The sequence below is a fragment of the Brachyhypopomus gauderio genome, chromosome 8 (genome assembly GCF_052324685.1).
Source record: "Brachyhypopomus gauderio isolate BG-103 chromosome 8, BGAUD_0.2, whole genome shotgun sequence".
NCBI classification, from domain to species: Eukaryota; Metazoa; Chordata; class Actinopteri; order Gymnotiformes; family Hypopomidae; genus Brachyhypopomus; species Brachyhypopomus gauderio.
The window spans coordinates 3,494,414-3,508,233 of NC_135218.1; the positions used below are offsets into that span (position 1 = coordinate 3,494,414).

Here is a 13,820-nt window from a genome sequence, read left to right on the forward strand (position 1 = left end):
GTTAGGTTTAGGTATGTGCATCTTAATTTCTGTCTGAGTCAGCTCTGCATGAATAGGTGGAAGTTGGTCCTGGTGAATTCTTGGTGTATGGTATCGAGAAGTGTGTCTGAACTGGTGACTCTCTCAGTGGTCCCGTGGGGCTGAGGGGAAGGGTTGTGCTCTGGGGTGTAGGTGAACATGAACACACTCCGGTAGATAAGCCCGTCCAATCGGATCAGAGATAAGGGCACTGTGAAAGGCTGCCTGAGCCACCTCCACTGCCCACTAAAGACTGAAATATCAGGGACTACACACAGCAAAGACCTGGGACTCCTGGAAGAAGACATGTTAAAGGGAGGCACTGTTATAGAATGTAACATGCTGAAAAGTTTTACATTATTTTGTCTAAAAAGGAACCACATACACAAAAAGAAAATTACACAGTTATGTAAACTTTTTGTGTTGCTGCTGGCAAAAGGTTGATGCATAGTTCAATGGTTAAAATTTGGTAATGCAAAATGAAGAGTATGGAAAGAGAACTTGTAACATCCAGCACTAAAATATATATGAATATTAATGTTTTGGTCCTTTTTATGTCATTTTTATGACCTGACCTAGAAGACATTTTTTTCTTTCACTGACTGATCAACTGACTAACTGCTCCCTTTGAAACACAAGAAAAATGGCTCTCAGTCCATCTGTGAAGAAGCTAACCTGATGTCACCACAGCAGTAACATCTTTCAGACTTACTCTAACATGTCAGTGATTTCTTAGTCACTGTAGTCAAGTTCTTTGGTTGAGAAACCTACATAATAGTCATCTTAAGGGTGATTTTGTGGTCCTTTTGAAAGTTTGGCACTCTGTTCAGCTGTATTGTATATCCTAGGTCTATACACTATATTGCCAAAAGTATTCGCTCACCTTTTTTGAATCACATATGAGCTTAAGTGACATCCCATTCCTAACGCATAGGGTTCAATATGACATTGGTCCACCCTTTGCAGCTAGAACAGCTTCAAATCGTCTGTGAAGGCTGTCCACAAGGTTTAGGAGTGTGTTTATGGGGATTTTTGACCATTCTTCCAGAAGCGCATTTGTGAGGTCACATACTAATGTTGGACAAGAAGGCCTGGCTTTCAGTCTGCGCTCTAATTCATCCCAAAGGTGTTTTATCAGGTTGAGGTCAGGGCTCATTCATTCATACCAAACTCTGCCATCCATGTCTTTATGGACCTTGCTTTGTGCAATGGTGCACAGTCATGTTGGAAGAGTTCCTTTCACTGGAACTAAGGGGCCAAGCCCAGCTCCTGAAAAACAGCCCCACACCATAATCCCCTCTCCACAAATTTTATACTTGGCACAATGCAATCAGACAAGTACTGTTCTCCTGGCAAATGCCAAACCCAGACTCATCCATCAGATTGCCTGATGGAGAATTCATCACTCCAGACAATGCGTCTCCACTACTGGTAGTGGAGACGCATTGTCTGGAGTGTTGAATTCTCCATGAGGCTTTGCACTTCACTTGGTGTTGTATGGCTTGGATGCAGCTGTTTGACCATGGATATCCATTCCATGAAGCTCTCTGCGCACTGTTCTTGAGCTAATCTGAAGGCCACATGAAGTTTGGATATCTGTAGTGATGGTCTCTGCAGAAAGTTGGCGACCTCTTCGTAGGTGGCATCTTATCACAGTTCCACTGATCTCCTAGGAGTGACCCATTCTTTCACAAATGTTTGTAAAAACAGTCCAGATGCTTAATTTTATACACTTGTGGCCATGGACGTGATTGGAATACCTGATTCTGATCATTTGGATGAGTGAGCAAATACTTTTGGCAATGTAGTGTGTGAACCAAGGCATTTTCCTCATTAAGGCACAGAATGGCACTTGACATTTTGCTTCCTTCCTAGGTAGCAAAGTGTTTTAAACCATGAAATCAATCAAATGTAACAAACAATCTACAGTGAAACTCGAGTGTATACGAGTATTATTTTAATGGACTGGGGCAAAAGAGAAATTGATATTTTTGTTAAAATCAACCAAATCAATCAATCAAATTTTATTTATATAGCGCTTTTTACAACAGTTGTTGTCACAAAGCAGCTTTACAAGTGCCAAGTCCTAGCCCCCAGTGAGCAAGCCAAAGGCGACAGTGGCAGACAAAAGACAGACAAAAACTGTAAACTAGAAATCAAAATAGTTACTTGCCTGCTAACTTGCTTATTGCTATGACTAGAATAATATTGGAGAATTTAGGAAATCATTAAACAAATAAATCACTAAACTTTAAATAAATCACTAAAATTTTATTTGAAGGATTTAAGTTGTCTATGAAATAAACATACAATCACCGGCCACTTTATTAGGCACACCTTGCTAGTACCGGGTTGGACCCCCTTTTGCCTTCAGAATTGACTTAATCCTTTGTTGCATAGATGCAACAAGGTACTGGAAACATTCCTCAGAGAGTCTGGTCCATATTGACATGATAGAATCACGCAGTTGCTGCAGATTTGTCAGCTGCACATCCATGATGTGAATCTATTCTTCCACCACATCCCAAAGGTGCTCTATTGGATTGAGATCTGGTAACTGTGGAAGCCATTAGAGTACAGTGAACTCATTGTTGTGTTCAAAAAACCAGTCTGAGATGATTTGTGCTTTATGACATGGCGCGTTATACTGCTGAAAATAGCAATCTGAAGATGGGTACACTGTGGTCATAAAGTGAAGGACATGGTCAGCAACAATACTCAGGTAGGCTGTGGCATTGACAAGATGCTCAATTGGTACTAATGTGCCCAAAATGTGCCAGGAAAATATCCCCCACAACACTGCACCAGCACTAGCCTGAACCGTTGATACAAGGCAGGATGCTTTCATGTTGTTTGATGCCAAATTCTGACTCTACCATCCGAATGTCGCAGCAGAAATCGAGACTCATCAGCCTAGGCATAGTTTTTCGAATCTTCTACTGTCCAATTTTGGTGAGCCTGTGTGAATTGTAGCCTCAGTTTCCTGTTCTTAGCTGACAGGAGTGGCACCCGGTGTGGTCTTCTGCTGCTGTAGCCCATCCGCCTCAAGGTTTGACCTGTTGTGTGTTCAGCGATGCTCTTCTGCATGCCTTGGTTGTAATGATTGGTTATTTGAGTTACTGTTGCCATTCTATCAGCTCAAACCAGTCTGGCCATTCTCCTCTGACCTCTGGTATTAACAAGGCATTTGCGCCCTCAGAACTGCTACTCTGGATTTTTTCTCTTTTTCGAATCCCAGTAGATCAGCAGTTTCTGAAATACTCAGACCAGCCTGTCTGGCACCAACAAACCATGCCACATTCAAAATCACCTAAATCACCTTTCTTTCCCATTCTGATGCTCGGTTTGAACTGCAGCAGATTGTCTTGGCCATGTGTACATGTCTAAATGCATTTAGTTGCTGCAATGTGATTGGCTGATTTGACATTTGCGTTAATGAGCAGTTGGGCAAGTGTACCTAATAAAGTGACTGGTGAGTGTATATCTGAACTTCTATGTCAATAGTTAATTTGGAAACATATGAGTTTATTGACTACATCACCCCTAACGACCAGAGAGTCAAATACAAGGCATTGCTTTGCCTTGTATATCACAGACTGCACCCTTGGTTGACATTTACAACATTATACATTGTGTAATGTACAGAAGAATACAGCTTCTTACTGCAGCCATGTAATCATGATATCTTGTGGTTTACAAAAGGGTACAGGAAACCCTAAAGGTTATTTAAGAATGCATCTTGCCCCATTCTAGAAACAACATGACTGTATGTCCTTATAAATATTCGAATAAATATGCTACATATTCAGATCATTTTCTTACCTGAACAAAGTTTCAGCCTCCATATTCCCAAACCAGACCTTTAAGTGGGGACTGAAGTTCTCTCCATGGAGCTCTAACATAGCTACATGACCTCCTCCATTAAGCTACATCACAAAAAAACAAGCAAACAATCAAAACATGAGCATTCAAACATGACACAAGAACTGAAGTACTGAAATAATGAAAGAACAGACCAAATCACGCTGTCCTCTGTACTGTATGACTAAAAACTAGTGTGCATCTGTTACGAATTGACCAGGCAGAGAGGGATCCAAATGCGGAAGAACACCACTTTTATTGAAATGAGACGCTGGCACAGAAACAGGCAGGGGAATCACGAGTACTAGGATAAGTAACAGCGTTTTCTTGGCGTGGTCAGGACGGTCCAGGGTCATACCGGGGGAGCAGAAGTCAGGAGGTACAGAGGGACTAGGCAGGAGACAAGGTCGGGGACGTAAGCGAGGGTCAGAACACAGGAGAGCAGACAGGTAATAGAACGGCTTGGTACGCGGCATGAGTCGGCAATACTTCGCGACTGAGACGTGCTGGGGAAGGTGTATATGTGTGACTGAAAGGGGGCGTGATAATGAGGGGCAGGTGAGGCTGGTTAGGGAAGATCAGGTGGCATTCCTTACAGCATCACTTTACCCTACCCTTCGAAATGTTTTGGAATACTATCTGATGCAGATCATTTGTTTTATTTTGTAATTGTAGACTGCCACAATTCAGCCAAACGTCAGTATGGGGCAATCAAAACAATTTACAGGTTCTGCTAATTATGTATAATTCAGGAGGAATGAACTGAGTACGGAACTACATCCCCATACTTTTGTTGGTAGGATTTGGTAAGACCTGAAATGGCAAGTCTTTATCCTTTATAAAGACTTGTCTTAATTATTACAACATTGGCTGAATACTGTTTGAGTGATTTGGTCTGACCTCCAGTCCACTGATGATGGGGACGGGACTGATGGTACATGGGTGGCAGGTGAGGCTCTCGCTAAAGGTATACTCCACCACCTCTGTACCAATGATGGTCCAACACGAGCCGTCGTTCAGCAGCTCTCGACTGCTTTCCTTTGGACAGGGGGAGGCCTACAGGAGTATGAAATGACAAGTTTTATACTCCTGTAGGAGTATAAAGTAAGACCATCCCATGCGATTAGCATATGGTATTAGCATGCGATTAGCATATGGTAAGCTATATGGGTGTCTGCTTCACTGAGGAGGACAAACCATCTTAACAGTCTTTTATTATGATCATGATGATCTAGCTGTCCTGTAATTTCTCTTTATCACCATGGCATTAGAGACTTTATTTGCCTTTCCATTCATTTTCTCCCTTACATAAGTATTTGATCTGAAGCAAATATGAAACTCCTCTCAAACAAGTATGTCAAAATATTTACTGTCTTTGCCACTGTACATGTATGTCTCCTATATATTTTCTGCATGTTCTGAGTGTAATTTTACCTGGTACTGCAAGATTTTTTCATTGGAGAGACAGAGGTACATATGCTTACTGTCCCTGAACTGTAAGGCACATTTATGAAGCTGGGACACAGGCTCATCCACTTCTAGACACGCATGCTGCTTATTCACCTTGCGGATGACCTTTGAGAAGAAAAGCCAGTGGAATTTAGATATTACTTAGCATATCCATATATATAAAAGTTTTTATTCCTGTTTGTACTACTAAAATAAATCAGTGAGACTAAAAAGTTAACAATTTTGGACGTTAGATTTTGAGATTAGGTTTCTGGTTAATCATGGTATCATGATAATTATCTAAATATTATCATGTTGTTTGGTACATCATGGTCGTCTTGACGCATTATAAGTGCAGCCTATAATACATTTTCTAAGCATTCCAGGTAATTGGCTAAGCTTAACATATTGCTGACAATGAGAGGTCATAATGGATTTATACTGCTGGGCAAACATTGGTAAGTCTGTTTATGAGAAACCGCATGCTAAAACCTCCGTTGACCTCTATTGCGCCACACAATTGCAGAACCATTCCTACAATCCCGAAAACGATTGAACTGCACTATGTTGATCTTGGTGAGATCCTCGTCTTCCTTCTTGAAGAGTCTCCAACTGAAACATGTTCCTGAGGGATGATCTGCTATGATCATTTGCCATTAAGAGAGGATGAAGACAATAAAAGAATCACAGCATGTGTTTTACTGTCATTGACTTAAATCAGCATGACCAATGTGTTTAAAGGCCAGTGACACTGGTAAAATTCAACAGGCATGGGCATATTAACAATCGCTTGTTAATTATCAGTTAATATGAATGTTGAAATAAGACCTTCTACAGCACATACTGCATTTTACTTTCACCTAATTGTCATCCAAGATGGTCATGGAAGGTTTGATCTGAATTTTGTGTTGTTCGTTTTGGCATTTGTATAGTTTTGTACATCTTGGATATATAAAGGCTTAAACAACTGAGAAAAGCTAAAAACTGCACCAGTGGTTTAAGATTGAGAGTCTGGAATGTATACCATGGGTGGCAGTGCGACTCCTGAATCAGTGCATACCAGTTGAACCACACAGCCATAACAGATATAACTCTCACACACAGAGTAATCACTGTGGTCTGTCTGCTGCTCTTCCACTTCAAAGAGAGAGGGGGAGAGACCAAGAGAGGAGAGAGTCAGAGTAGAAGGGTTCATCAGTGACACCCGAAAACATACCAGAGACACAGAGTAGGCTAAGTTACATGGCCAATGTTTAATTAATGAGAGAAAGATGCTATTCAGACCTAGAATGACAGTAAAAGCAGTCCATTGCCTGGCACTGGCCACAAAAGCTCCACCCTCCACAGCGAGGTACCGTGTACTAACCGTTTGAGATCTCAATCGGTTAAACAATGATACTCTTGAACCTGATGAAATACACACTGAAAACACAGAGAAACATGCAGTACACATAAGCAAAGTTAAACACATACAAACAGCAGTGACCAGTGCAGCATGGCCAAAGTAAGCCTGCAGTCACTGTGTCATTTTCACACTAAAAGGTGAGGAATTCAGCATCATTTCACCACCACTGAGAAGTCTACAACACTTCTTTTACTTCTTTATTTTCCTGAGGTCCTTTTAGAGGACTCCACAGCGACGGCCAATAGTACGTGCCTTAACAGTATGTGGTTTAGGATCAAATGGTCAAAGGTTAAATGCCTAACTGACCCTTTTTGCTGCAAAGTCAGGTTTGTCCGAACACTCGAAACAAGGATTTTGTTCTTCTTTTTAACTCTTTTGTCAAAACATGTTTTAAGCTGTTAGCAGAAAATTATGCCATACTAAAAGGAAAATCAGTCAACTATTATATTGAAATCTGTCTTTGCTTTTTGCAGAAGAAAAATCCATACAGACATGAGAAAGAAATAAAAGAGTGAACATAAACTTAAAAGGGATATTTATTACTTTTTCCAGTTTGCTAAGATATAATTTTGCACGTATTACAGGAGGCATCATTTTAAACATTGGATTTGGTTATAAGTGGTTTCTAAACAGACATCCTGTCATAAATAGTAGCCTTGTAAAGTTAATAATGCAGATAGCTAGTTTGAATGAAGTCATACTGCTTTAAAATTAAGTTGGTGGTCATTCTTAGGTCATTGCTGAGTGATATCTCACTGAAAATTAGATAGTGCTGATGGTAAGATCTTTTTTCTCCCTCATGACTTGTGTATTCTATGATAATATGAATGAAATCAATAAAAATGCAGTGGGAAATGTATCCTTCTAGACCACCAGGGCTTCATGAGTCATGACTTCTTGGTAGGAATTATTTTCTATTTTATGAATCTCTTTTCTGTTTAACTCTTTTCCTTGAGTTATGTTATGTCTGAAACTGCTGTTCTAGACATTATTTAACCAAGGCTTACCTATCACCACTCACTAGTTTATTCACACACGTACACACTGACTCACGGTCTGCATTCTTCATGGACTGCCTCTTCTGTGACGGTTTGGAAATGACTTTAATGAGTCCACTTTGGAAAGAGCCAATCTCCTGCCCTCCACTATGAAACAGTCGGAGCAGCAAGCGGAAGTGTTTTCTCTTATCTGTGTCTGAGATGTACAGAGTCTTAGCACAGGCAAACATCTGAGAAAAAGAAAGTTTAGGATCAGTAAGTGAATGGTACATTTGCTAACTTAGGAGCTGTGTCTGCGTTAAGTAATATAAATCTGAAGTACTTGCAATTTTGACTGAGGAACACTAGAAAATGGGGATATAAATGGGGATACCAATTTACTCCACAACCTGAGCAGTAATAGAACCTCATGGACATGGAACACCAGGTGCTTGTTCAAATTAGGAAAACAGTATTAGGTGGTTTGTAGCTGAACATCTCAAATGTTAAATAAAAGGCCTGTTAACAGGTAGCTGTGGGGCACAGGACTTCAAAAGAAATCACCCGTTAAGAGCTCTAATAAGTGGGTTGAAGTAGAGAGGAGAAATCTACTGGCCATTTTGTTGTGTGTCACTGTATTTCACATGAATAGCTTTCTGGAAATAAGATATCAGTGATGAGTAAGCAAAAAGGTAAAACAAAGGAAACCTTAAAGTCTTTCCAGCTCCTAATGTTCCATATCAGCTGGCAAACAATAATACATCATATTCCTGCCTGGACCACCAACTGAATCTTTAAACAATCCATCAATTTCCGGCCAACACAGGATTATTCTGCTTTGATCTTGGATGTCGTTCCATTGTCACACCTTGTCTGTTTGTTCCTCGATGTTGAGCTTGAAGCCATCTGCCTGTGGACCCTGAGAGCTATCCAGACCCATATACCCACACAGACGATGGCTAGACTCACTGACACCTGATCCTGGTGAAAAATGAGACACAGGTCATCTGCATTTAAAATCCCTTTCCATATGGCATGAACTCGATATCAATGTTGATCACCTCAAGTGCTAGTTAATGTTTAATGTAGATAATAGTATAGTTATCATATTTTATCCAGAACCTTGGAAAAGACTGGGACAGCACCTTTGAGATGCTCTTGCCTAAGATTCCATCCTGGCCCACAGAGGTACACACATGGAGGAGGACAGAAAAATCTATTAACACACACAAAAACACTACAATTACCTGTGATCATATGTATTTCTTGCATTTTACATTTATGCAGGTGGCTAAAAGGAACATGTGTTCAGGATAATCTAAAATAACCAGGATGATCTGTCTTGTGAAGATAGTCTAATTAATTTCAGACTCAAATACAAATTGGCCTGGACACAAATGTAACATTTGTGTTTAAGTTCACACAAGCTTTCATGTGGATGGCCCTGTGTCATGCTAATATGATTTCATTTCTTGTGGTAACATAGAGTCAGTAGGAATAAACAGAGAATTCACTGCCAAATGCATATATTTACCTAGACCCTAAATATTTGGGCTTGCCGAACTATAATTCATTTTAGACTATATAAAAGTTCTATGGTGTGATTTTTGTTTCAATAGTTCCACAAAAGCAAAAGTAAATCCAAGAGCAGAAAGTATATGTTATGAATGCAAAACAGAAAAAAATATATCAAAAGTATATTTTTAATATAATTGGTTATTTGAAACTTATTTTCGTTTGCATTTTGACAAGTTTTTGGTTCCATTGTTTTTGTTTTTTTGGATTTTCCCAGTAAGGTCTTTTGCTTCTGGAATCTCTCTTTGCTTCTGCTTCGTTTTTTGCTTCTGACTTTTGGAACACATTTCACGTGTGGGAGGGTCTTAGATGAAGGCGTTCCTCTGCAATCTCCATTGGTCACTGATTCCGGACTGACACAGAGCTCTGAGACCGCCTCTGGGACCAAGACACGCCCACCCCACCAGCTTCCCAGCGTTTTCAAACATAGCGGAACGCGGGGTTCTGTTTCACAGTAGCATGTAAACTGAGTTTTACCATTAAAGTTTATACAAAGGTTTTAGTTAATTGCTAAATGGTCTGTAGATATTGCAAATGTACACTGTATAATAACTACATTAAGCATGGCGGTTAATATTTAGCACACTTCACCAGCGCGAGCTTTTTAAAATTTTAGTGAACTGGATGCAGGCATGAAAATCTGTCACCTTGCGGCGAAATTCGCCGTTTTGAAGTTTTCATATTTTGCGGTAAAACAAACTCTTATGAAAAATAGGTAGATAGTTAACGGTAAAATAAGAAACAATATTTTTTTTGTAGTTCTAAATGGTGAACCCTGGTATTTTTACACTCATTTTCGCTGCTATTGTTATTTATTGGTTCATTAAGATGTAATGGTTTTGACTGAGCCATCTGGAATGGCGAAAGCGGCTTCTCGCATTTACGGATCTGGCTCCATATATTGACAAGACAGGTCAATATTTTTCAGCGCGATATTATCATGAGAGGAGACGACAGGGAAGAGCGTGTTTAAAGCTAGCCTTTAAATTATTTTTTATTTAATCGCTGCTGTGGCTTCTGTCACCGTTTTGCTACATTCACAATAGTAGCGACTAGTTACTCGCTCCTCCAGTAACGTTCGCTCGCGTCCCCGCAGGTCTAAAGTGAGAAGGAAACTAATCCGCACTCTGCGTTTCAATGGACTACTCTTCTTACTCCCACCCCTCCAAGTTAAAATCTTTTTTTTTTTTTATCTCTGTGTCTGAATGTCATGTCTGACATGTATTATGTTTAGTATCGCTATGTTCAATGGTTCAATGAATATTGTTTACTTCTTAATAAAATATGGACAGCACAAGATGCATCTGATGTGTGTTTGTGTTTGGCATCTGCAGAACACTGAAAAACAGTGTGAGTGAACAAAGCTGGTTGTATATAGGGTGGCCACTTTTCAGTATTGCTTTAATTTTGGTATTTTTTACTAGTATGTATTTTACTATATTTGTAAATTTACTATATATCCTACACCTGTCCCCATACCAGATATTGCAAATACTCATATTTCTTCCACACATCAATGTTCTCTCCATCCAGTTCACTAAAATTTTAAAAAGCTCGCGCTGGTAAGCATGCTTAATGTAGTTATTATGTACATTTGCAATATCTACAGACCATTTAGCAATTAACTAAAACCTTTGTATAAACTTTAATGGTAAAACTCAGTTTACATGCTACTGTGAAACAGAACCCCCGTTCCGCCATGTTTGAAAACGCTGGGAAGCTGGTGGGGTGGGCGTGTCTTGGTCCCAGAGGCGGTCTCAGAGCTCTGTGTCAGTCCGGAATCAGTGACCAATGGAGATTGCAGAGGAACGCCTTCATCTAAGACCCTCCCACACGTGAAATGTGTTCCAAAAGTCAGAAGCAAAAAACGAAGCAGAAGCAAAGAGAGATTCCAGAAGCAAAAGACCTTACTGGGAAAATCCAAAAAAACAAAAACAATGGAACCAAAAACTTGTCAAAATGCTAACGAAAATAAGTTTCAAATAACCAATTATATTAAAAAAATATACTTTTTGTGACGGGCAGGGTGAACGAAAATAAATGGAAGCGATCACGCCAAGTCTCAGGGAAATAGGATGGTTTAATATGTAAAGTGCGCAAACCAAAACCCGTGAACTGATCCGAATTAAGGATATAATAACCAGCAGTCAACTGGTACAAAGACAAGACATATATAGACGAACAAACGACCCTCAGGTGAGACGGATCGCGGGCTCCGCCCACCTGAGGGACGAACACAACGCCACACCCACATGACAAGCTGCTGCTGTAGACGGGGGCGACCAGTAGGGGGCCGCCGTACCGTGACAGATCCCCCCTCCAAGCCGCACTCCCCTCCACCGGCTGTGCGGCCTACAGCAGCAGCACACAAAACAAAGGGGCAGGCAGGCAGGGACAAGGGACACACCCCCTGTAGTCCCGGAGCTGAAACACAAAACACAAACAGGTTAGCTCGCCTACCTGGGCGGGACCCTGGACCGACTGGGCCGTCAACAAGACAAAACCACGCCCCGGTCGGTCACAGGGCCCTCACGCCCTAACCGGCCTTAAGCCGCATAGCCCCACAGGTGCGAGGACGGCGGGCCACGGCTCCGTGTCCGTCCGGGGTGTATGTGTGCAGGTTACCTCCCTGGGGCGTGGCTAAGTCACCTCCTGGACCTACCTCCTCCCGGAGCTGGCCCCTGCCTTCTGCTAGGGGCCACCCCAGCCTCCTGGGGAGTCAGCCCCAGCCGGAGCCTGACTTTACGAGGTGGACTCCTCCACCAAACCCAGGAGCGCCAGAGACCGAGGCCCAGAGCACCCTTATCGCGGGCTGGGGAACAGCCCCCAAGGGCCTCCTGGTCACCCCGAGCAGGAGGGAGGATCTCCATCTTCAGCAGGAGCTCTTCGGACCAGAGCCCTATCGTCCCCAAACATCCGGGGGCCCCAGCCCTCTAAGGAGGGGCTCTTTCCGACCGGGCTCCGGTCACCCCACAACATAAGGGGGCTCCTGCCGGCTGGAGACCCCCACAAGGTCCAGGACTGCCACGATCCACCGCCAGGGAGAGGCACCTGCACATAAAACACAAAATGCACACACACACCAACACAAAACATAGACGCGCACTGCCCTGATCCCCCTTACAATGGGGGAGGGGTCTCCGTCTTAGCAGGGGAGTTCCACCTGCTCAGGAGAACCCCCCACGTTCCTGGTCAGGGCCTCCCTCAGGAGCGACGCCCTCCGTGCCACTCCCCGTGGCACGGGACCATCACTGGTCCACCCCCAACACACACTCAAGGGGGAGGAGCATGTGTGGAATTACATTCAACATAATCACGGGCACGCAAGAACACCACACACGCAAAGACTAGACAAAAACGGTGTACAGACGACGAACGGACGAGACCCACACATGCGCGCTCGGTTTAAACACATAACAGCGACGCGCCGCTCGTGTTCGCAGTCACTCCCCACATGAAACACAAGACACAACGGGGAGCGAGGCGACAGTGAGGAGCGGCTTTCGCGCTTTACACAAAACGTGGAACATTCAACACCACGAGCACGCACACTGATCCAGACGCCCGTTCACACGTACACACTTTACACTCACACAACATGAAGAGTTTCCCGGGGAAGACGCCCCGGTCTTCGCCGTGCCACTCACAACACTAATGCACGGCGAAACTCTTCAGACAGACAAACAATGTACAGGAAGAGCTTTCCCAGGGCAGACTGCCCTGGTCCTCGCCGTGCTACACACATACACAAAACACATAAGCACGGCGAAGCTCCTCACATAAAACACCACGCAGACAAACACTTACCACGAGACATGACCACGAACGAAGGAAAAAGCAAAGGAGACTGGCGGCTTCCGAAGGTGGCTGGTTATTCTGTGACGGGCAGGGTGAACGAAAATAAATGGAAGCGATCACGCCAAGTCTCAGGGAAATAGGATGGTTTAATATGTAAAGTGCGCAAACCAAAACCCGTGAACTGATCCGAATTAAGGATATAATAACCAGCAGTCAACTGGTACAAAGACAAGACATATATAGACGAACAAACGACCCTCAGGTGAGACGGATCGCGGGCTCCGCCCACCTGAGGGACGAACACAACGCCACACCCACATGACAAGCTGCTGCTGTAGACGGGGGCGACCAGTAGGGGGACGCCGTACCGTGACACTTTTGATATATTTTTTTCTGTTTTGCATTCATAACATATACTTTCTGCTCTTGGATTTACTTTTGCTTTTGTGGAACTATTGAAACAAAAATCACTCCATAAAGTTCTAAAACTTTTCTTGACAAACACTAAACTAACTTCAATCAATCATAAAAGGGCCGGAAGTGTACACTGAAGAATTGACTCACCGTTTTTCATTGCCATAGGACTTCTGAGCGACTTTGGCATGAAGAATGAGCACTGATTGGTCCGGTCTAAACTGCAGGTACTGTCTCACTGACTCTCTGGTTACTCTTGGTACCGAGGAGAAACTTTGTTCCACCCTATGGATGTTTTTATAATTCAGGTCAGAATTTGCAAA

General features: G+C 42.6%; 1 protein-coding gene across 1 annotated transcript in view; it reads right to left on the bottom strand.

The window, feature by feature from the left end:
- rbpjl (recombination signal binding protein for immunoglobulin kappa J region-like) overlaps positions 1-13,820 on the bottom strand; it is an 18,005-nt gene continuing 4,185 nt past the window's right edge. Inside the window, exons 3-12 of the mRNA XM_077013841.1 lie at positions 13,648-13,782; positions 8,856-8,926; positions 8,579-8,691; positions 7,787-7,961; positions 6,613-6,750; positions 6,353-6,465; positions 5,314-5,454; positions 4,780-4,935; positions 3,841-3,944; positions 1-312 (exon numbers count right to left, since the gene is read on the bottom strand). Of these exons, the coding sequence (XP_076869956.1) occupies positions 39-312; positions 3,841-3,944; positions 4,780-4,935; positions 5,314-5,454; positions 6,353-6,465; positions 6,613-6,750; positions 7,787-7,961; positions 8,579-8,691; positions 8,856-8,926; positions 13,648-13,782 (1,420 nt within the window). The 3' untranslated portion in view covers positions 1-38. The remainder of the gene's footprint in view (positions 313-3,840; positions 3,945-4,779; positions 4,936-5,313; positions 5,455-6,352; positions 6,466-6,612; positions 6,751-7,786; positions 7,962-8,578; positions 8,692-8,855; positions 8,927-13,647; positions 13,783-13,820) is intronic.